This window comes from Acanthopagrus latus, chromosome 21 (genome assembly GCF_904848185.1).
Source record: "Acanthopagrus latus isolate v.2019 chromosome 21, fAcaLat1.1, whole genome shotgun sequence".
Classification (NCBI taxonomy): Eukaryota; Metazoa; Chordata; class Actinopteri; order Spariformes; family Sparidae; genus Acanthopagrus; species Acanthopagrus latus.
The window spans coordinates 27,910,824-27,934,781 of record NC_051059.1 but is presented as its reverse complement, the minus strand read 5'-3'; the positions used below and the strand labels follow the sequence as shown (position 1 = coordinate 27,934,781).

At 46.0% G+C, this 23,958-nt stretch overlaps 3 protein-coding genes across 5 annotated transcripts; 2 read left to right on the top strand and 1 right to left on the bottom strand.

The window, feature by feature from the left end:
• Positions 1 to 1,108: 1,108 nt before the first annotated feature.
• On the top strand, positions 1,109 to 8,345 carry si:ch1073-184j22.1 (erythroferrone). Of its 3 annotated transcripts, none has more exons than XM_037085315.1 (8): positions 1,109 to 1,733; positions 3,356 to 3,502; positions 3,988 to 4,102; positions 6,326 to 6,453; positions 6,557 to 6,668; positions 6,806 to 6,881; positions 6,986 to 7,064; positions 7,220 to 8,345. In XM_037085315.1, exons 1-8 carry the CDS (start codon positions 1,536 to 1,538, stop codon positions 7,316 to 7,318), a joined length of 954 nt encoding a protein of 317 aa, XP_036941210.1. In that variant the 5' UTR covers positions 1,109 to 1,535; the 3' UTR covers positions 7,319 to 8,345. The 3 variants fall into 3 exon arrangements, with proteins under 3 accessions (XP_036941210.1, XP_036941209.1, XP_036941211.1); XM_037085314.1 differs by having other exon boundaries at positions 1,112 to 1,733; positions 6,800 to 6,881; XM_037085316.1 differs by having other exon boundaries at positions 1,536 to 1,733; positions 3,356 to 3,472; positions 6,800 to 6,881; positions 7,220 to 7,318.
• A 668-nt stretch (positions 8,346 to 9,013) lies between these two features.
• LOC119011216 (E3 ubiquitin-protein ligase TRIM39-like) lies at positions 9,014 to 10,795 on the top strand. The gene is made up of 2 exons (XM_037084157.1): positions 9,014 to 9,022; positions 9,371 to 10,795. Exons 1-2 carry the CDS (start codon positions 9,014 to 9,016, stop codon positions 10,634 to 10,636), a joined length of 1,275 nt encoding a protein of 424 aa, XP_036940052.1. The 3' UTR covers positions 10,637 to 10,795.
• Positions 10,796 to 13,117: 2,322 nt separating this feature from the next.
• Positions 13,118 to 21,581, bottom strand: LOC119011747 (cytochrome P450 7B1). The gene is made up of 6 exons (XM_037085090.1): positions 21,423 to 21,581; positions 17,742 to 17,878; positions 16,529 to 17,140; positions 15,885 to 16,091; positions 15,609 to 15,787; positions 13,118 to 14,989 (listed from the first exon to the last, which is right to left on the bottom strand). Exons 1-6 carry the CDS (start codon positions 21,524 to 21,526, stop codon positions 14,696 to 14,698), a joined length of 1,533 nt encoding a protein of 510 aa, XP_036940985.1. The 5' UTR covers positions 21,527 to 21,581; the 3' UTR covers positions 13,118 to 14,695.
• Between the last annotated feature and the right edge of the window lie 2,377 nt (positions 21,582 to 23,958).

Genomic DNA, 23,958 nt, shown 5'->3' with positions numbered 1-23,958 from the left:
TCAGTGCTGGTGTTCATGTGTAGAGACCCTGGTGATGCTACCAGCAAAGTTTCATGTTGTGTCCAGACTTCTTACTGTTTTAAACATAGAGATTTTGATGCTATTGTAAAAGTGCCCGTAGCACTCCCATTGAAAATGAGTTTGATCCGAAAACGAAAATACGGTAAATCTTAAAAGTGCCTCTTTCATCATTATTATGCTTTTACATGAAGGTTTGACTCATGTACATTAACAAAAAGACCCTCGGTTGCATTTAGGCGAGAGTTTCGCTTTAACCAGAGTCCAAACTGTGGAGCTGCAGTCGGTCCTTCTGTCCAGCAGGAGGTGCTGATGTTGACGTCACATCCAGCCGCCTGCTAACCAACAGAAACGTCCAGCGGGCAGTTTGTTCAAACACATCGAGTTTAGTTTAAAAAACATTAACAATGACAAAGAGCTGCAGCTCACTGTGTGTGTGTGTGTGTGTGTGTGTGTGTGTGTGTGTGTGTGTGTCTATCAGCTTCAGTCAGCTTCAGAGGAAACGGTTTGATCTCACAGACGCCAACATCCCAGCTAACTTTCATCATCCTGTCAGACTGAAGACCACACCCACCTTATCTGAGGGTGTGTGCGTGTGTGTGTGTGTGCGTGCGTGCGTGTGTGTGCGTGCGTGTGTGTGTGTGTGTGTGTGTGTGTGTGTGTGTGTGTGTGTGTGAGTGACCTCTTTTGTAAGGAACACTGTAGAAGAACCTTTCTGTCAACAACAGCATGGACAGGAAGAGATGGAAGAGTAAAAGTCATAAATATAAAATAAAACAAGAAAGTTTTGAAAAATCACAGGATCAAAATTATGAGATACATAAAAAAAAAAAAAATTGTTTTTATGCAGCTTTTTTCTTTTAATTGGCAGAAATGGGCTCCTGATCCAGGACACCTGAAGGAGGAGACCAAAAGTACCTCAGAGGAGGAGGAGGAGGAGGAGGAGGAGGAGGAGGAAGAGGAGGAGGAGGATGAGGAGGAGGAGGAGGAGGAGGAGGAAGAGGAGGAGGAGGATGAGGAGGAGGAAGAGGAGGAGTCAGGAGGAGTCAGGAGGAGTCAGGAGGGAGATAAAAACAGACGGAGCAGAGAACTAAACCAAACTGAAGAGGATCAGAGGAGCAACACGGCATCAGGAGGAAGGACTGTGTGCTGACAGACGACAGAGGAAGAGGTGGAAAAAGAGGAGGAGGAGAGAGGAGAAGGAGGAGGAGCTGAGGAGGAGGAGGGGAGAGGAGGAGGCAACGAACCACCCACAGAGAGAAAGTTTCCTCACACAGACTCACTCACTGTATTTACGTCTGACAGCAGCTGACAACGGAAACTTAGAGAGAAGAAGGAAAACTCTGCAGGGTCTGATCACGTGAGTGTCAGACACCGAGACCAGAAGGAAAACACTGAAGTTCAGCTGATCTAAGAGTAGCAGACTCACAGAGGTGCATCATGGGAACATCTTAAGTCCATGCCGACACAGACCTGAACACCTTCGTCCTCTGGTTCCTCCTCCACACCCACCCAGCATGCTGCACAGGTTACCCCAGCGCAGGAGCTCTCCAGGTGGGGCGGGACGGCTGCTGCTGCTCCCTCTGCTCCTGGGACTGACGGTGATGATGATGATGGCGGCGGTGGTGGTGGAGGCAGCGAGCGTTGAAGAGGTGGACAGCGAGGAGAGTGAGGAGATCCTGGAGGAGGACGAGTCTGTCAGCACTGAGATCCTGGTGAGATCAGATCCATGATGTTATCGGTTGTTGATGTTTGTGTCTGTAATCTGTTGAACTGTCTGATGAGCATCTGCTACTCTGTTCACAGACCGACTGATTAATAATGGAAGTAATCTGCTGAATGATAATTAATAATCCTGTCTCACTGCTCTGAAGACGAAGCGTCACTCACCGCCTGTCTCAGACAGCGAACAAGAGTGAATGTGATGCCTGAGGTTTGATCTGACCGTCCAGATGTTTCGACCAAAGAAACGTTCAAATCATTAATGTTACTGTACGAGACGGTAAACAACACTGCGTGTGTTGGTGTTCAGTTTAATGTTACTGCCATGACACACTGACTGAACTCAGCACTCACCAGAGACTCAGTTTCCCTCACAGCAGTGGCAGTTCTAGACCAGGTTTAATAGGGGGGCCAGGTTGGGGCTGGCTTTATTGTTAGAGGGGCAAATACATCCTGAGAAAAAAGACAAATCCTTCATTCAGACATATAGATGGGACTTAAAACAGTGTTTACAAGTTCAGCATTTTTAATTTGGTAGTAAACTGCTGGGACACTTCATTTCTGCCTTTCCGTTCAGTACAAAATCATTGCAAGAAATCTGTCATTGTATTATTGATGCAGACTCCCTGTTGGGGGCCACAGGGGGTCTGGACTCAGAGTTACAGGGGTACTGGTCCCTGTTGGCCCCCCCTTAGAACCGCCAGAACATCACTGTGGACTTCAGCTCCTCTGTGACTCGCTGCTGCAGACAGGGTGAGACGTCAGTCGACCACCGTCTGTCCCTCCCCTCCCGTCTGTTAGTCCATCAGCCACACAGACAGACATTCATTGTGCATTAAAAATTCTCCACAAAGACGCCCGAGAGCTGAAGATCACTGACTGATATAATTTTTAGCAGTGAGTCATATAAAAGTTGTGAGGAAGGGATAACTGAACATTTTAACATGGACTCTCATGGGGCCTGGCTGACTGGTGGCGCCTCTGGTGGCCGTTAGAGGAACTGCAGGTGCTTCAGTGTCGGCTTCAGTTTTCAGCCCTGCAGGTTGAAGCTTGGTTTGAACCTGCAGTCACAGTCAAAGTTGTTTCTGAAACACCTGAACTCTCTTCAGCTCGCAGCACACCTGCAGCTCCTGGTGGATCCTGTGTCATGAATGTGGGATTCTACAGTCTAGAGTCTCACTTTCGTTGTCATTGATGATTGTTCTTCATCGTTTCTCCACAATAACTGATCCATCGTTAGTTCTGATCGACGTGATCAGATGTCTTGTTGAGTTTCTGTCAGATACATACATTTGAAGATGATCAAACTGTTTATTGATTAATCATGGAGGTGATTGTAGCTTTACACCCCGACACGTTTAAACAACCACTGGACACTGACACACATCATCTGTGGCTTTAATCGTTCCACATGAATCCTGTTTGTATGAATGACTTTGTGACCCGTCACACTGAAACAGAATCAACATGGATTGTTTTTAAGAGGACAATAAACACCCAGACGACACGTCGACTCAGTTGAACTTCCTGCAGCTTCGTCTGAGCTGAACACGAGTTGTTCCTGAAGACGTCGAGCATTAAAATGTACAAACCTGTGTTGGTTTGTGTTGTCCAGGAGCCGCTGTCCTCCGACCTGTCCAGGGTGACTCCTCTCAGCTCCTGGCTGATCTTCAGAAGAAACTCCAACAAGGGGGACAACCGCAAAACCAAAGGGTCCCGGAGAACCTCCAAGGTCAGACTGACAAGAACCTCCATCCTGCAGGTCATCAAATACAGAGAATATTTATTAATGATACTTTCATATTGATTATTAATATGTAACATTAGTTACAGTTTAAACAGCATAATGCAAATATACAACACAAAGAGAGGACACGCTGATAAAGAACAACATCCTGACATCCTGCTCAAACAACAAATCTGCTCAGAAGTTTTATTTTCCTCCATGTTCCAAGAAACATTATGTAAAAAACTGACATGTTCAGCAGGAGCCAATGAGCTGAGAGCAGCAGACAGGAAGTGAGACGGACAAACATGTTCATGTTGTTGGTTTGAGTTTGAATAACCAGAACAGAATGTATTGGGCCAGTCACAGCCAGGGACACACACACAGGTAGATCAGTCACCTGTACATGTTCAGATGCAAACACATATATTTGTTGCATACATGCACATGAAAACCAGTCTGATCCCAAACAGAACCGGATCAATTAAAGAACCTCTCTACGTGTCTCTGTGTGTTTGCAGCATGGTCTTCCAGGACCTCCAGGACCTCCAGGACCTCAGGGGCCCCCGGGCCCCCCCGCCCCCCTCCTGCCTCAACAACAGGAGCTGATCCAGGAGCTGCAGCTCAAACTGAGAGGTGACAGCTGACACAGAGACACAGAGACTGATCCAACATCACACTGCTCTCTACAGCAGAGCTAGGCTAACAGTTTCCACCTGCTTCCAGTCTCTGTGCTAAGCTAGGCTAACAGTTTCCACCTGCTTCCAGTCTCTGTGCTAAGCTAGGCTAACAGTTTCCACCTGCTTCCAGTCTCTGTGCTAAGCTAGGCTAACAGTTTCCACCTGCTTCCAGTCTCTGTGCTAAGCTAGGCTAACAGTTTCCTCCTGCTTCCAGTGTCTGTGCTAAGCTAGGCTAACAGTTTCCACCTGCTTCCAGTCTCTGTGCTAAGCTAGGCTAACAGTTTCCTCCTGCTTCCAGTCTCTGTGCTAAGCTAGGCTAACAGTTTCCTCCTGCTTCCAGTGTCTGTGCTAAGCTAGGTCTATGCGCTGAGATGACCTGATCTCTATCAGGTGACTACAGGACACACTTGAATTTGTTTTCAGAAAAAATATATTAATTAAATAAAGATAAAATCTTTAACGTTCAAAAAGTCTAGAATGTGTTTAGTTACAAGTTACAGATAGTTACATTAAAAACTGATATTTCTGGTCCAGACAGTAGAATTCAGTTTTTCACTTTTCACTCACTGATTTCTGTATGTAGGTTATATAAACACAGCTCTGGTGTGTGTGTGTGTGTGTGTGTGTGTGTGTGTGTGTGTGTGTGTGTGTGTGTGCGTGCGTGCGTGTATGTGTGCGTGTGTGTGTGTGTGTGTGTGTGTTTGGAGGCAGGCTGTCTGAGTCCTTAATAGGGGTAATTTTGTGGAGTGTGGATGTGACTTGGCTCAGCAGGAGGATTCCTGACATTCCTGCTGACTGATGGTCTGTCTTTGTTACTTTCTGTGTGTGTGTATGTGTGCATGCATGTGTGTGTGTGTATGTGTGCGTGCGTGTGAGTGTGTGTGTGTTCATGCGTGTGTGTTTCTCTTCTCTCTCTTATTAGTTATTTGTCATCATATTTCTGTTGTTGCTTTGTGTTGCTGACATATTGACATCAGAGTTGTGAACATCAACAACACACTTGGGTTTAAATGGCACTGCAGCCGACTCAGCTGAGGCTCTTCTTTGACTGGTAGTGATTAATCGGAGGAGACAGACTGAAGTCAGATTGAGAAGACATCTCAACCTGATCTCAGAGCAGATTTAGAGCGTCTGCGTGTGGCTGTCTTTCAGTCACATCACGTTTATGACCTGACGTCCATCAGCAGCTCCAGGCTGCGACACACTTCTGTCATTTTTAATCAGACGTCGAGATATTTTCCCAGTCGTGCTTGTGGTGACAGAATCAGGTATCTTGAGTTTTCTTCAGGTTCTGTGCCTGAACCTAACCAGAACACTGTCTCAACATAAAACTGAAGCTGAACATGTAAACATGTAAAGTCTCAACATGTCTGAGCTCACACACAGTTTGTCCTGGTGACTGGGCTCAAGCTGAGTGTAACTCCTCTGACGTGCAGGACGAGGTCGCACCTGCTGCGAAGCGTCTCACCTGCTGAAAATACAACAGATTCCAACATTTAAACTCTCATCCTGTCCTGAGAACAACACTCGTGTTTCTGGTTCTGGCTTTGTTGTCTCGAGCTGTTCATGAGTTCATGAGTTCATCAGTAGTCAGCCTCACACCAGTGTTGCTGTGTTACCGTCAGGTTTCACCTGGTGTTGGATCAGTTTCATCCTGAGTCCATGTGAGCGCAGCTGAAGAGCACGTTCCTCTAACAGGAAGTTAGACGGACTGTAAGTCCTCCTGAGAGCTGACACTGTTTTATGAACCCGACCCGCTGAAACAGAGACTGAAGACACACATGTTTTACCCAGAATTCATAGCAAATTAGTCCGACTGTGGAGGTTTGTGTAACTGATGAAGTCAGACGTCTGAAGTGTGACCGCAGACTGTGTGCGTGTGTGTGTGTGTGTGTGTGTGGCTGCAGGCACTTCTGACTGTACTACAGCAGGACTGTTGGCGCCACACACACACACACACACACACACACACACACACACACACACACACACACGCACACACACATACACACACTCGCTCTCTCTAAGTGTTTGTGTGTGTTTACGTCTCTCTCTCAGGAGGCGGCACGCCAACAAACACAGACATTTTTTTTCCTCACATGACTTCACATTTGAAAAAACTTTATCCAAACACCCCACACATCTTCCTCCTCCTCCTCTCTCCTCCTCCTCCTCTCAGACATGGCAGGAGGAGTGTGTTTCCTGTGTGATCGTCCTCCTCGTGTCTCCACCTCCTTCCTCAGTCGCCTCCTGCAGGCCGTTACCATCCCACGACGCAGCCTGCTGGAGCTGCAGCCATTCAGCCAGGTGACACACACACACACACACACACACACACACACACACACACACACACACGTGAGACTACAGATTACATCTTAATTTTTGTGTTTGACCTTTGGCCCTGCAGCCCTCAGACTCAGAGCGGAGCCTCCAGAGAGGCCAAAGCTTCAACAGCAGCACCGGCCGATACACAGCAGCCGTCTCCGGCTTCTACCAGCTGACTGCCAGCCTGCTGATAGGTGACACACACACACACACACACACACACACACACACACACACACACACACACACACACACACACACACACTGAATGTCGGCATTGTGACTTCTTCATATAACCTCACTCACTGAATATTGTGTGTGTCAGAGTCAGGTGACAGAGCTCAGGTGCGGATCAGAGACAGTGTGAAAGCAGCGATCTGCATCGAGTCCCTCTGCCAAAGTAACCTGTGAGTGACTGTCGACCATAAATGTTCTTTCATGCTAGACTACCTGAATTACCTGGCACAGCTAAATGTACACGGATGTGTGTGTGTGTGTGTGTGTGTGTTAGCTCTGTGGAGTCGGTGATGGGCGTGGCAGCTGCAGGAGGAACGTTCAGCATCTTGCTGACAGGAACACTTTATCTCCAGGTACGACACACGTTGTGTTCGTCTGATTATTTCTTGATTGTCGTCATGTTTGTAAATAATATATAATAAATCCATGTCTTGAAAATGACAGAATCAGACTGATGTTGCACACAAACCAAAGAAGAAGAAGACACATTGTGTTTGTGTGTTTGCAGGCTGGAGAGTACGTGTCGGTGTTTGTGGACAACGCCACCGGCTCGGCCATCAGCGTCCTGCAGGACTCTCTGTTCTCTGGGATCCTGCTGGGAGTCTGAACTCCAGCAGAGACCACGTCAGCCTGCACACATGCGCACCTGTTGTTCCACGTCCTCATCTGATCCTCTCAGTCGATCTGAAAATACTTCATATACAGCTTTATTAAGCTGAAATCTTCACTGGAGCCGCTGAGCTAACAGTGTTAGCATGCACCCCATCTGAAGTTACTGCATGAGCTTGAGGCTGTAAATCTGGTCTGAGATCAGTTGTGATGTGTTCTGTCCTGCAGACTGTGATCACAGCAGACGAGCTGATGGAAACATCTGATGTTTAAATCACGTCTCAGCTGCTTCAGTTGTTCAGCAGAACACTGCAGCTCTGTTTTACTGTGAAGCTCCTGAACTGTTCTGTGATCTACAACACTTCACCTGAGGTTCTTCAGGGTTCTCCAGCAGTCACACTTCAGTCTGCTCTGACGGACGTGAGTCTCACTGAACACAGCAACACTGTTGAGGACAACGTTGAGTTGTTGATTGGACCGACAGGCTGATTCACAGTGAGAGTTAAACATGAACATTGTTTCAGTAAAGACGTCTGAGCATCTGAAATCTCTTCATATGTTGATTTACTCTGAAATCAGCTGTGTTGGTCAGATCGGAGGTGAAGTGATCTGAGAGTGTAAACACTGAAATGATTTTGTGGAGGGGTTTTCTCATTCACTTCAATGCAGGCTGTTTCCTTGGAGCACCACCTGGTGGACATTAGAGGCAGTGCAGTCGTGGTTGTTGGGCTGATGTTAATATTTATTTTGTTAAATCTTTATACTGAAGCTGTTTCATGCCAGTATTCTGTTTTACTACCAGAAAGAAAGTAAAAGCTGAAACTGAGTTTTAGTAGCAAACAGACGTTTCTTGAGAGAAATATTAAAAATTATCACCTGAACCTACAAACCTTCATCAGTGTTTCTAATGTGGATCAACAGCACTGTTACATGATGGTGTGATGGCTGTCGTTATTATTAATATTTATTCTCTGGATGTGATGAACAAGTTGTGAATAATTCTGAAATAAAACCTTTATATCGCTGCCACTGTTTCTTATTTATTGTAGCAGATGAATTTAACTGGTTCAAGTTAAAATCTTAAGCAAAACGTTCAACCGCTGGAGCTTCTCTGTCCAGAGTCAGATGGAGAGTTTCATGAGCACAGAGTCAAGTACAAGACGTGTTCAGCCTAGCTTAGCACAAATACTGGGAGCAGAGGGAAACTGTTAGCCTAGCTCCATCATAAGACAGAGCATCAAACTTCCAGCGAGTCTGTCTGTCACAAGTTGTTTCTTGTTAGCTGACGAATTAGTCATCAGTTCATGGTGCCGACTGTTTCTACACCTGGTCAGTGATCAGACGAACTCGTGATCAAACTTTCTCCTCCACACAGCTGCTCCTCAGAGCGCACCAACACTTTACACACAAACAAACACACACTGCTGAATGCACACAGTGTTTGGAGGTGAGATCATCACACTCATAAAGTGGCGCCTTATGCTTGGCAGCAGGCCATGGAAACACGCACACGCACACACACACACACACACACACACACACACACACACACACACACAGGCTGAATTACCGTACAAGGCGTGTCGACAGAATAATAAGGGCTGCATGACGGCCCTGCTGACAGCATGGCTCAGCACACACACACACACACACACACACACGCACACACACGCCTATCTATGTATGAGCGGTGATGTCGACAGTAAAATGTAAAACAACAGCACTCTGATGTGAACCTCTTCAGTACTGGACACATTAAAATAACGATGACGACGCCACACTAAAAGTCAGAGGATCATTAACCTTCAACACTGAAGCCATGTCAAAATGTTCTGCCTCATGTTCTGTGGGGTTGAGGTGAAGTCTGAACAAATGAGTCTTGAGTCTTCTGCTGAAGATGGAGAGTGACTCTGCTGTCCTATCTGACATCTTTAAAGATCCTGTCAACATAAAGACTGTCTGCAGAGCTGGTGGGCAGATAAAAAAATCACAGCGTCCAGTTTGTCAGAAAAGATCTTCAAACAAACTAAATCCTACCTTGGTTTTAAAGAACCTGTGTGAGTCGTTCTTACAGGACAGAGATCAGAGAGCTTCAGAGGATCTCTGCTGTCGGCACTCTGAGGAACTCCAACTCTTCTGTCTGGACCATCAGCAGCCGGTGTGTCTCGTCTGCAGAGACTCAGAACAACACACCAACCACAGATTCAGACCCATCGATGAAGCTGCACGACAACACAAGAAGAAACTTCAGGAAACTCTGGAGCCTTTAAAGAAGAAGTTAAAGGTTTTTGAAGAAGTTAAAGTGAAGTTTGATCAGACAGCAGAACACATGAAGGTCCAGGCCCGACACACAGAGAGGCAGATTAAGGATCAGTTTAAGAAGCTGCACCAGTTTCTAGCAGAGGAAGAGGAGGCCAGGATGGCTGCACTGAGGGAGGAAGAGGAGCAGAAGAGTCAGATGATGAAGGAGAAGATGGAGGCTCTGAGCAGAGAGATAGCAGCTCTTTCACACACAGTCAGAGCCACAGAGGAGCAGCTGAGAGCTGAAGACGTCTCATTCCTGCACAACTACAAGGCTGCAGTGGAAAGAGTCCAGCAGCGCCCCCTGCTGGAGGATCCACAGCTGCCCTCAGGAGCTCTGATAGACCAGGCCAAACACCTGGGCAACCTGAGCTTCAACATCTGGAACAAGCTGAAGGACATGGTCTCCTACACTCCTGTGGTTCTGGACCCAAACACTGCTGGTCTAGAACTCATCCTGTCTGAAGATCTGAGCAGTGTGAGAGGAGGACAGAGACAGAAGCTTCCTGATAATCCAGAGAGGTTTGATTATTATAACTTGTCTGTCCTGGGCTCACAGGGCTTTAACTCAGGGACTCACAGCTGGGACGTCGAGGTTGGAGACAGTACATACTGGGAACTGGGTGTGTTAGCAGAGTCTGTCCAGAGGAAGAGACTCACACTGTCTGGATTATGGAGAATAATGTTTTACCAAGGTAAATACTCAGTTCGGTCACCATCAGCTCCACTCACTGATCTCGTCGTGCAGAAGAAGCTCCAGAGGATCCGAGTGAATCTGGACTGGAACAGAGGAAAGCTGTTGTTCTCTGATCCTGATACTGACACACACCTGCACACCTTCACACACACTTTCTCTGAGAGGATGTTTCCACTTATTTGCACTCCTGATGATGAAGTAAAGATCTTACCAGTGAAGGTGTCTGTGAGAGAAGAACAACAGGAACTGATGACGATGATGATGATGATGATGATGATGATGATTATGATGATGATAATGACGCTATTGGATAGATGAACCCTCATTTCACCAGCGTGACCAATTAGAGGAAGCGGGAGGTGCAGGTGACTCTGAAAAGACTTGCACAGGCAGAGAGATTTAGGTGTTTACTTATAGATTTCCTGGGATCAAAGACTGGTAGAGTGAGGAGGAAGCATTGAGCAGAACTTTGCCAGCTACTGGTGAACACTAGAGTGTGACTGCAGGGGTTCGGACGCAGGCTTTAGATCTGTTTCAGTAAAGATTGCTTGATCGTTCCACCCAGCCTTGCCTCCGCAAAATTATTTTATTACCAATCTACACACCGACACCTTTGATGAAGGCAGCCCAGACACAACACAGTAAAGCAAATCTTGTGATAACAGCCTGGATCAGGACTGTTCATCATCAGTCCAGGTTTCAGGTTTTGGTTTTATCCAGTAACGTGATCCAGATCAACTCAGTAAACCTGCTGCTTGGACCAGAAATCATAAACCAGGTTCCTGTTCACTGCTGTTTACACAGACACAGTCATCAGTTAATGACTCACAGTTGGTTGTTGCTGTCAGTTAGTGGATGATTGCAGGTGATGGTGGGTGGAGCCACTTGGAACTGTTTCATGCATATTTGGGACGACTTACCTGGTTAACAGGGTTTTTCTGTCAGGAGCATGAATAAAACTAAACTGTGAACCAGCTTACATATAAAATAGTATAATACTGCGTCATGATTTCACCCTGAACTGAACAGAGACAACAACCTGCCTCCTGAAGAACTCTGATGTGGGAATGAATTAGTTCAGTTCACAATAGTAATAGTAGTAAATACGGTGTTGTTGGTAACTTCCATAATACAAATGATGACTGTTTTGTGCTTTTGTAGGTCCACTGTGATCTGTAGTTATTTCTGCATATACAATGACAGTGAGACTGACTGGGTGGAGAAACATGTTACAGTGCTCTGATGTTTCACTCCTCAGCTGTTTGCAGATGGATTGTTCATAAGTTTAAACATTTTCAGTGCGTATTTTACCGAAAATGCATTAAGAGAAAAGGAGTGAGTCATCGGGGTTGTTATTTATCTGTTTCTGTGCTGTATGGATCTTTTGGTCTGGCCCTCCTGAGGTCAAGCTGGGCTGCATGTGGCCCCTGGACTGAAGTGAGTTTGACTCCCTGGTCTAGATCATTATGTTAACTTAAGGATGATTCATGTTGCTTATTTCTTTTTATGATCCATCATGCTGGGTGAACGTCACTCTGTCCTGCCTGAGAGGGAACATGTATCAGCTAACTGTGTTCATTACACTCAGTACAGCTGTGGATCTTTTCTCTAGAATGTGAATCAAAACACCTGGAGATACCTGGAGTGGCATGTCAGGTCATCGAACACATGTAATACAGAGGTTTGTCCAGCAGATGTCACCATATTCACTGTAATGAAACTGATGGATTCTTAACAGATTACATCTGCATCAGAGTATTTTTATACAACAAACACCGATATTGATCATCATCATGCAGCATATTAGATTAGACTTAATACATCATGTCTGCTCATGTAAATGTATGTAGAATTATTATTCATTCTTTTCTACTTTAGTACACTTATTGCCAGAAAAGCACTTTTGATACTTAAAGTGAAACAGTTTCTGAGAGCAACTCCACCGTGTCGAACACAAATCTCAGATCTGTAACAACCTGTCAGACAATGATGTGAAGTTCCACAGTGCAGAATCAACACACAGACACCAAACACACTGTGACTGTGACAAGACACTGTACATATTTCAGCACTGGCCAGATTATGCTGGAATGAATTTTGTAGAATAATGAATGATTTCCAACAGTGCGCTGCCTCACACGGGGCACCAACAGACTGTTTACGGTCTCAGTCACATTATGATACTTTAAATACATTTTATATGAGACACTTTCAGACTTTTACTTGAGTCCTATTCACAAGGGTGACTTTAACCAAAGTAATATTTTAAGACCATATCTTTACTTTTACTGAGGATGAGCGTTGGGTCCTGCTGTCAAACCAGCTTTCAGGTCCAACTGGACATTTTATGGACTCTTGGGATGTCGGACAATCACCCCTGAGGTGTTGTGTGTCTGAGCTCACACCTGCCCATGTTATGTATGAAATGTGTTTTCATGTGTGATGTCTCGCGTAAAATATCTCTTATCTCTAACTTTTTCCTTAACAATGTGTCTTCAGTGCAGCGGCTCTGTATGAGTCTATATTGATATGTGAAGTCATTCAGCAAGTTGATATAATTTAGTATCTAACAATGCAAATTAACCATATTATTTTTAGATTCTCTTAACAAAAAACATTGTAGTTTACAAGTGTAAAGTTTTTAAATGGGATTAAACGTTTAAAAACAAAATATTACCTTTCTCATCGTCTTCTTCTCTCTTATCGCCGTCCAGTCAGAGCGTCACCACCTGACATGACACCTGGATGTCAAAGTCAGTTTCAAATCATTTCTCAGTGAACAAACTGGACTTTAACACATCAGAGTACAAAGGCGTTTATTATTCATGATGCTGACAGCAGATAGCTATTGAAGGTGACTCACATGAAAACATCATTTCAAGCACAATTAAAAACTTTATAAAACTAAAAAACATTCTTTGCATCATCTGCATATTATTCTTCACAGCTGCCATCTTTGCTGGATATTCACTTAGTTTCAGTCACAGGACACTGAAGGAACACTGTTACCTGTGAACAGTGTCACTAACATATTCTGTTGTTTCTCGTCCTCTGAAGGCAGCGGTCGTGCTGCCGTCAGCTGCTTCTGACAGTTCAGACTGAGCTCAAACCAACAACCGTGCTGATGTTAGAGATGAAGACTTCAGCTACCAGATCTTCTAATTTAGCTCAAAGCTAACTGCTGCTAAACCTGCAGTGTCTCCTCGCTACAGTTCATTCAGCTGTTCAGTAACTGACGAGTAAATCACACATGGAGCAGCAAGAACGTGGGTGCAGTTTTAGTGCTAGCTTTTGCTAAAGCTAACACTTTGAATCATGAGATTAGGTTTCTGCTAAGTGCTGTTTCAGGCAGGTGATCTAGTTTGCATCCTGATCTAACCTGTTATAACATTATGCTAATCTTAAATGAGCTGGTTAACTGTCTGTTTGTGTCTGAACTCAGTTCTGTTCTTAGCTAGCAGTTTGTTTAGTCCCTCTTTTATAAAGCCATAAAGAAATAACATGCTGAGAAATTATTTGGATTTGGTATTCTCTCCTTTGATGGAGCTCGGTTAATAGTTTCTCCTGCTTCCAGTCATTGTGCTAAGCTAGGCTAAACATGTCAATGTCCACCTGAATCCCCTGACTGTGGACAGAATTTAATGAAATGTTTGACTGTTCCTTTAATCTTAGTGTCAAGTGAACAAAGGATTAAAAAAAGACATTTAAACATTGTAGTGAACATCGTGTTTACAGTAGATCTTTACTAATTCAGTGCTACCTGCTTCCTCTCTGTCAGAGAAACTGTTGTACAGTGAAAAGAATCAGACGACACAGTAAATAAGGTGCTCTATAAAGTACAAAAGGCTTCAGCGTTCTTCCACCAATTACATGACCGATGATTCTATAATTCAGTGAAGTGACTAACGCCCACATCTTCCACTTCCTGGACATTCATGGTTTGAATTACCAGGAACTTGTTGCCACAAAAGAAAGAAAATCCCCCAGAAAATCACTTTTACTTTGGTGGCTGATTACAGCGATGACTGGACTGGTCTGACTGCTGTGAGCCTGTCAGTACATCAGATGATGAGCTGATCCTGAGTGGAAATAAAGACATGACGGGGGTTTGGGCCACATGAAGCTGATCACTTAGGAAATCATTAGAGTTTTCAACAGCGGTTTCATTGTGTTGATGAACGTTGTGTGTTATTTGTACAGTAAATGTCAGGATGGGTCAAGTTGAAGTTCAGGTGGCTCAAATGAAGAAACACTTTCACATTATCATTTCACAGATTGGTATCATAAAAAAGATATTTGGGCTCTTTAATCTCTCATTTGACTGCTTGTCAAACCAGTAACACACACACAGCATCATCACTGACACACCTGCCCAGGTCAGACTGTACGCAGTCTGTAGCGGAAGCGTACGTCTGTGGAGGGCAGGAGGATTCCCAGTCCGGCTCTGCCACAGTCCACAGTGACTCTGGTCTGACCCTCCACCAGCTGCAGGTCGAAGTAGAGCAGCAGCAGACACAGGAACTGTTTGATCTCGTTCACAGCAAAGTATCGTCCGGGACACATGGAGGAGCCGGAGCCGAACGGCATGCGGTAATACCTCAGCCTCTGGCCGTCCTTGTAGAAGTCCGTCTTCTCTCTGCCGTCCTGGATGTAACGGTCGAACCGGAACGTCTGATGGGAAACAAACACAGTGAAGGTCAGAGAGCTCCACTGAACACCAAGCTGGACCCCCTGTACCCTCATGTGTGTCTAACTGTTGCTACGACAAACTAGTTCACCTTCCAGGTGTGTTGACTCCTTGCACACGCTCAGTAGTGTTTCATCTGCTGGTTCCACTCACATGTTCCCACTAAGCCCATAAACATCAGGGTGACTTTATAATAAGAGTTTTTCTAGGTTCAAGAGAAGGAGAAGAAGACGTGCAGCAGCTGTTGTCACGCAGTGCCAACAGAGAGAGCTGAGAGCTGAACATGGTTCACAGATGAACAGATGTTATCTGAGCAGTGGGACATTACTGCATCACCCTCCTGAGTCTTTCTTACCCTCAGGCAGCTGTGGCTCAGGGGCAGAGGCAGCGTTTGATTCCCCTGAACCCCAAACTGCTCCTGATGTGCTGGTCTGCATGGCAGCTGCCACCATCAGTGTATGAATTACTGTATGTGTCTGCTAAATGCTGTAAATGTACATGTAGCTGTGGAGGAGCTACTGGTGAGGAACATCAGATATGTTATCAGGCGTGAGCAGCTAATCATCAGTCAAAAGTTGAATGAGCTGCTCTTTGAGGTCGTACCTGCGGCTGGTCGTAGATGTCGGGGTCCATGTGCAGACTCTGAGGGTAGAGGACGATGATGTCTCCTTTCCTGACGGCCGCTGAGCGCTCGCTGTCCAGCCGCAGACTGAAGTCCTCCTGAGCAACACGGATGTTCATGGAGGCCGAGGACAGACGGAGGCTCTCGTTGATGGAGCTCTCTGTGGACAAAGATCAGACAGTCCGTGTAAGTGACATATATAATATCTGTGTATTATGATATGATTTACTGCAGGTGAGACTGAGGGACGGACGTACCCAGATGCACTAACTTGTCCAGCTGTTCTCTGCTGAACATCACATCTTGGTCACTGCTGAACTCGACTCTGCTGAGCTTCAGGACGTCGTGGATCTCCTGCCGGACGACCTCCAGCGCCTCAGGGTGACTCACCAGGTAATACATGGCCCAGAAGGAGGCGGGGACCGTGTTCCCCACTGATGCCCAGAGGATGGCGAAGTGATGAGCTGAAGTCAAAGACAGAGTCAGTCATGCTGCTCAGACACAAGATACAGGATGACACAGCTCCGGGCTCCGGAGTAAAGTCCTGACCACCTCTTGAACTTCGCCCTCCTCCTCCATTCTGCATGTTCACGTCAAGGGGTACAGTGACCCAAGTGTTCTTGTGAAGAGACTCTGACTAACTCCTGAAACTGAACACACTCTGCTATCCTGTAGTTCCAACAAATCCAACAGAGTGAGACCTCTTCTCTATCTTTCTCTATCGCCACGTGATTGTGACTTTTCTCTCTGAGAGTCTGTGTTAGTTTCCTTTATGTTACTGAACCTTAACTGAGTACTTCTGGTACCTGACCAGACCTGGACCAATGAGGCGGCAGATCAGAAATGCTCACCTGAGTTGATCACCTGAGAATTAAGAAGGATTTAATGATTTCTGGTCTACCTGCTTTATCGACGTCCCTCAGCGTGTCGTACTGGTCCAAAAGCTCCAACCGTCTCCTGATGAAGTGCGACGTGTTCAACCAGCACGACATCCTGTGAGGCAGGAAGTAGTTGATCAGCTTTTCACGGATGGCCTTGGTCCGCCTCAGCAGCCAGATGGGAACCTCGGCGACGAGAAGCGGGAACATGGAGTCAAACCTGACAAAGTTCTCCCTCATCACCACCATCTCGCTGTGGCGGCTGGCGGACGACGGCTTGCCATAGAGGGTGAGGAAGGTGGACTCGAACATGACCGAGTTACAGAAGTCATACATGCTGCCGCTCCTCCAGCCGCCCTCCTCCCCCGGCTGCTCGCTCAGGTGGTCCTGACGAAACACCAGCATCAGGTTACCCATCATGCTCTCTGTCAGGGAGGTGAGGTTGTCTCCCTGGAGGAGCTGGAAGGAGCGGATGATCTCATCGTGCAGGCCGGGTGACTTCCTGTTCATGACGGGCGGGTAGCCGAACACGATGGGCGCCACCTTGTCCGAGAACTGATGGAAGTCCAGCTGGCGGCCCTGTTTGATGATGCTTGGATACAATAAAGGATCCATGATGAAGGTCATGTATTTACCTGCAGGAAGAAGATACCTGAGTGAGGAGAACGTCCAACAACCAGAATCATTATCAGAAAAATGTGAAGATGAGCCAGTTTGAAACAGACAGTTTGACGATGAGTATTTATCTGATTCATTCAGTGCGTCTGAACTCGATCGCTCCAACGTTTCTACACAACTTTCAAACCAAAAGACTTTCCACGATCGGCTCATCAGGATCAGTGCATTCGCTTGTGAAGACAAAGTCAAACTGTGTGGAGGCTGTTCAGACCTCAGTGATGTGATGTCAGAAACAGACTCCATGTTTCTACTCAAAGACAGAAAGAAGTTCATGTAGAACATTTGCTGAATTAACAAGAAGGTCCAAATGATGCAGAGTGAGTCAGAGACAGAGTTTATAAAGTGACACATTTGTTAAGGGAGTCTGGTGCTGCTGTTCGTGGTTCCGTGCAGGGATGGAAATGAACTTTTTTGTAACAAACATAACAAACATGTGATCTGCACCACAGTGAAGCTCCTGGAGATCTGACAGTTGGTGTTTTTATCCCACAGGTGGAAACAACAGAACAAACAGGACTTTGTACCGAGGATGAAAACTGGGAACTGAATTTGTTTCACCTGCTATGTGAACGGTAAAGATGTCTCCAAACTTCTTCTTCTGCTCTTCAAGAAAGGTGTAGGCATCTCTTCCAAACTCCAGAGCCTTCCCAAGGAAAGGAATCCAGCCGTTAATCAGCGGAGGCTCGTCGTCTCTCCTGCAAACACACAAACACATTTCACACTCTGCAGACTGAGCTGTCTGAATGATACAGTCTTTATTTTGTTCTGCCACTTCTCATCCATGAATGTCTGTTCCATGCTTCACTTGGTCAGTGTGATTTCATCCTGTGTTGTTTCTGTCACCACAGTTAATGAATCATCTGGTGAACTTTGGACTTCAGTTCTGTGAGTCCAAACAAACTGGAACAAAGTGTTGATCCTCAGACACGCCTGCTGACCGATCACACCTGATCTCCTGATCCACACCGACGTTTTCACTCTCTTCTCACAGAGTTCAAACATTCATGCTTTTACTTTGGTACATTATTCATGAGTTGATGAGCTCACAGACGGCTGATGTGTCAATATTTGTCATGAAGCTTCTCCTGCACAGGATGAATAGTGGTGGTGACATCATCTCTCTGTGCTTTTTACACATTCAGCCACAGGACAGGACTCCACCCGGACTGTACGTCACAGAGACGGACGAATCTTTAGTGGTTCATGTGACAACGTTCATGACTATCTCCATAATGATAAAACTCACTGCGATCAACTTATTGTTGAGTGTTTTTTTTTTATTTCAATTGGTGATAAAATCTGTTCTTACTCTGATTAACAGGAAGGAAGTGCTGGGACGACTTCCTGCGTCAAGAATGTAATCAAACATGGCGTCTGATGTGCCGACATCAGCAGAGGAGCAGGATTGTTTTCTCTGGACACAGCCAGGCTGGCTGTTGCTCCTTGTTTCCAGTCTTCATGCTAAGTTAAGCTAACGTGCTGCTGTAGCCTCAGTGCAGGTACAGACACCTACAGACAGACTCAGTCATTCTGATGTGTTCAGGTGATCTCTGCAACAGGACGAGACTGAGAGAGATCGTGTCAGACTGAACTGTGTGTTGACTTTCCTTCAGCTCCACAACAAACAAGACACAACTCGTCACAAGCTCCAGTTTTCTCTGAGGACTGAACTCAGCTGAGTTTCCTCGTTCCAGTGTGTGTGATCCAAACACAACAGAACCAGACGGCAGCTTCCCCCAGACACACACACACACACACACACACACACACACACACACACACACACACACACACACACACACACACACACACACACACACACACACTCTCTCTCTCTCTGATAACTGACTAATTATTAGTTGTTGGTTCTATAAAACAGTATCTGTCACCAGGTCTTCACAGCAGTCAAACAGATCCAGGTTATTATCATGAAGACTCACATTTCTGTTTAAAGGATCAATTCAACAGTTAATCAAACAGTTAATCACCTCATTGATTAAGCACCTAATGTCTGCAGCTCTGGACCAGTTTGAGTTCAGATGATCTGAACATCTCGAATGACCACAACGTGACACAGACGAGCTCGTGGAATTTGAGGCGACTGTCTCGTAGATATTAACGAATATCACCATATTTTCCATCATGTTGTTACGCCATCGACAGGCTTTATCTGGGACCAGCTGTAGCAGTGGAGGCAACACACGCTGATGTTCTGGACTAAGGACTAAGTTTCAAACAACAGCAGATTACAAATATTTCAGGTTGAAAACTGGAGAAAATGGTGAACGGCAGCAGATCTGTGGCCTCGCCTGCACGTCCGCCAGCCTGCGTCCACGCTGGGACAGTCTGAAACATCGTCCATCACGTGATGTGGCCGGGCCTCGTTTAAAGTTCACAACAATGATTCAGTGATTCAGTGATGCAGTGAGAGTGACGCTGCAGCAGCTCATCAAACATCATCTCTCAATCTACTTTTCAGCTTCAAGTTGGACTCTTTTCTTCTCGGCTGCTTCAGTAAATCTTTGTTTCCCATGAGAACAGACGTCAGTCAAACTGAAACCTCACATCATGTTTGTGCTCAGAAGCTGGAAGTCATTAGGAATGGAAAAACCCAGCAGGAGTCAGAGGAGGTCAGCAGAGTCTGAGGGGGAGGAGTCACCCAGAGGGTCGGCGCCTCCCCCGGCCTCAAGACAATTAACAGGAAGAGAGTGAATCTTTATCGCTTTATTTCTTCAATAACCTCTCAGTTTAAAGGTCTCAGTATCGTCTTTATCACCAGTCTACTTCTTCTTTACACTCGGTCAGTGTGAACACATCGCTGGTGATTATTGATCACACATCTCATCATGTTCATACCAACAGTTGGCCCGACAGGTTCTACAGCCACGTCTGGTCCAAAGTGTTGTCATGTCAGATTCTGTCGTCCGGTCAGAGTCTTTGTGAAGAGAAACACACAGATGTGAATCTTAAATCATCACACTGTTGTCATCACCTCACTCAGACACACATGGACCTCAGATATTATATCTGTAGAGTTTATAACACACGAGTGACGCAGGAGTAGAGCCAGAGGCTTGTTACCAGAAGGTTGCTGGTTTGATTCCCCTGGTCTGCATGATGACGTGTCCTTGAGTGAGATACTGAACCACAAACTGGTTCTGACATGCTGGTCGGCACCGTCAGTGTGTGAATGTGTGTGTGAATTACTGTCAGTCACGTTGGACTACAGAGTGTGTGCATGCTAACACTGTTAGCTCAGCGGCTACACTGAAGTCTGCAGCTGCTACAGTCACTTGTTTGACTTGACTTGACTTTAGTTCGGTCGTTTTCCAGATTCTACAGACACAAAAACACAACAGACAAAAAAACGGAACGGAACTTTCCAGCTTCAGAAAACAAACAAACAAACAAACAAACAAACAAACAGGAGCGAGGAGGTGCAGGCTGCAGCTCATCACACCTGCCCTGATAACATGAATCACATTAAATCACATCAGCTGCCTTTCAACAGATACCACATTTATACAGATCAATAAATTAACAACAACTGAAAATAAAGACATTTTAAATATGGACGCTGTTTCACTGCGAGGCTCCAGAACTGTTCTGTGGACTTCACCTCCATCACCAGGAGCAGACTGGATCTACAGTGTGACCTGCTCCTTTAACGTCATGGCCGTCACGTCTCTGATCAGTGACGTCATGGCCGTCACGTCGCTGATCAGTGACGTCATGGCCGTCACGTCTCTGATGACCGAGGTTAAAGTTTGGGTGAACTGTTCCTTTAACTGAAGCCACAAGTAGTAACTGCAGTACTTCTTCCTTCAGAGTACTTCTTCCTTCAGAGTACTTCTTCCTTCAGAGTACTTCTACCTTCAGAGTACTTCTACCTTCAGAGTACTTCTACCTTCAGAGTACTTCTTCCTTCAGAGTACTTCTACCTTCAGAGTACTTCTTCCTTCAGAGTACTTCTACCTTCAGAGTACTTCTTCCTTCAGAGTACTTCTTCCTTCAGAGTACTTTTACGTGTTCGGATCTGACAACTTCCTTCCACCGCCGCTGATCGATTAGTCACAGCGGGATCAATAACCGATCAGCTCTGAGTTAACTGATGCATCTGAAACTGCTGGAACCAGCCAGGAGCAATCCGACCCACCAGCACACGGGCAGGACGACAGAGAGCTGCGTTTAAAGCAGGTCAGAGCTGAACTGAACCGAACCGGGTCGGAGCGGACTCACCTCTTCCGGGCCCGGAGGACGCAGATGATGAGGGACAGCAGGCCGAGCAGCAGCAGCAGCAGCGCGGACATGTCGGTGTGTGTCGGACCGAGACTCTGGATCATCTGTCCTCACTGACTCTCTCTCTCTCTCTCTCTCTCTCTCTCTCTCTCTCTCACACACACACACACACACACACACACACACACACACACACACACACACACACACACACACACACACACACACACACACAGCTTCCGGTCACCGCCTTCAAAATAAAGCAACATGAGTTCTCACGTCGACAAACTGCAGCCTGAGGATGAAATCTTTAATCCTCCAATCGGAGCTCGATGCTGATCTTTGTACTGACTCGTGCTGGTTCACAGCTGATAGGTGACGTCACTGATGATGATGTCGTCATTATAATATCTCTCTTTATAATAACCACTTTCCGTGACTCTCGATTGTCCCACGTTTAGATGGTTTTATTGTGAAGGCAAGAGTTTCTCACTTCCGCCAGTCTTTGTCTCTGCAGTCACAAACGTCATGGATGAAACATGATCAATAAAAGGCTTCAGACTGCTGATCGATCCATTAATGAAGTCATAAAGCATCACAGTGACCTGAACATATATTTTAAACTTGACATCATAATTAAAATCATCAAACTGTAAAATAACATTCCAGCACAGTTTCAGTTACAATATGAAATGTTCTGGATCAGTTCTGATCGAGTTCGATGGGTCTCACGTGTGATCTGATCTGAAGAGTCTCCATTCGTCCTGTGTTTTCTGTTCTCACTCTGATAAAAGGAGCTCTGACAGCATCGGGTTCCACAGAACTCGAGCTCACGTCCAGCAGAACTCCGTCACCACTCGGACGGTTGTGCAACAGAAACAAAAAGTTTCAAACAGGAAGTCATTCGAGCTGCTGCTACTCATCAATACAGCAGAACTGCACCACTGATTGTGAAATCGAGCCGTCACACTTCTGTAAAAGTTCTCGTTGCACTTTTATTTATATACGTATCCAGTGAGCAGCACCAGAGATCCGATCTGCTGCTGATGGCTTTAGGTTTCCTGAAGAACTCGTCATCACTCCAGTTCATTTCTTCAGAGCAGCAGGTCCGCTGCCAGCAGAACCGCCCCAAGTGACTGTCCAGAGTTCACATCATTAATGTTCTCCTGAGACTTTCACACTGTGATGTGTGTGTGAGTATCAGACAGGTCCTGTTAAATGATCAGCTGTGATCCATCAGAACCAGTCAGAAGAAGTTCAGATGCTACAAAGAACATTTGATTCTCAGCGTTCTCTAATCACCTGAACTGATGCTTAAAGTTACTGTTTGTATGTTGATGATCGACTCCTCTTTGTGTGAAAACAGCTTCAAATTGATAGAATAAATAAAAATCTGGATCTGGACACAAATGATGTGCTGGAAGCAGAGCTGGGCCACAGAGCGGAGGAGGCGGGAGGCCCGGCCCGACGGATCAGGATTACACTGTAGTGCCTCATCTAACATTAACAGCTGTAATAGGTGAAGGATTATGGAGTTCTTGACAGAGTCCAGGTTGCAACATTCACTGTTACTCTAACGTTGGTATATAAATTAGGACTCGACATTTGTGCTACACGATTATTACGAACTTCAGAGGTCAAAGTAACAGATAACATTCACTCTTGTATAATATTAGAGAAGAGGTGCATGATGGGTAGAAGGCCAGACCTTTGGAAAACATTCTGCTGGGAAACCTGAGAGTCCTGCGATCCACGTGGACTCTGACTCCGACGTGACACTGCAGAAATGTTCAGGAGTGATCCGAGGAACACTTCAACTGGACCTCCAAGTTCTGCCGATCTCAAACTGACCCGACGTGCGTGATGCGCTGGACACACGGGTCTGGTGGAGCCCATGATCCGGACCTGCAGAACACGAGGCAGCGGGTCGTAACGTTCCAGCTGCTGGGTTTACATACGAGGCTTCTCACAGGTAAAAGGTGACGTGGCCTCGTCAGTCAGCAGACGCTGGTTTGATCTCTGACTCCACCAGCAGATTGATCACAGAAACACTTGAATCGTCTATAAGATCAAAACAAAGAACACGGCCAGTCAGAAATGTCATGAAACAAGGTGAACATGTTTCAGCTCTGAGCGCTGTGAGCGTGAACAGACGTGCTTCAGTCTGACGCAGGTGAACATGAACTCAGACGTGTCAGCTCCTGTTGGCTCATGTTGAGTTTCATGAGTCAGAAGCTGTTGATTCTCACAGAACCTCCCTCAGATCAGAACCTGTGGAGTTCACAGGCCAGGTGGACGTCGCTCAGGTAATCCAGCCCTGTATCAGGTTCTCTGCTCCGTCAGGGTTCATCGTCCTGCTGGGAGCAACATGTGGGAGGTGGCTTGGTCTGAGATGGTGCGTGTGGAGCGACGTCCACCTGTGATCAGTGTTCACTTCACCTGTCAGTCCTGTTTGAACATGTTGGTACAGCCTGACAGGAGATCAGCGGTCGGGTCCAGTCCAGGTCCTGATCACAACTGAAGTAATGAACATCTG

Excerpts from the sequence above, each read along its gene's own strand:
- si:ch1073-184j22.1 (XM_037085314.1), top strand. The coding sequence starts at position 1,536 with ATGCTGCACAGGTTACCCCAGCGCAGGAGCTCTCCAGGTGGGGCGGGA. Across the intron at positions 4,103-6,325 it reads GCTGCAGCTCAAACTGAGAG|ACATGGCAGGAGGAGTGTGT; the intron begins GTGACAGCTGAC and ends TCCTCCTCTCAG. Across the intron at positions 6,882-6,985 it reads TCCCTCTGCCAAAGTAACCT|CTCTGTGGAGTCGGTGATGG; the intron begins GTGAGTGACTGT and ends TGTGTGTGTTAG.
- LOC119011747 (XM_037085090.1), bottom strand. The coding sequence starts at position 21,526 with ATGATCCAGAGTCTCGGTCCGACACACACCGACATGTCCGCGCTGCTG. Across the intron at positions 17,141-17,741 it reads CTTTACCGTTCACATAGCAG|GTAAATACATGACCTTCATC; the intron begins GTGAAACAAATT and ends TTCTTCCTGCAG. Across the intron at positions 14,990-15,608 it reads ACATCTACGACCAGCCGCAG|ACGTTCCGGTTCGACCGTTA; the intron begins GTACGACCTCAA and ends GTTTCCCATCAG.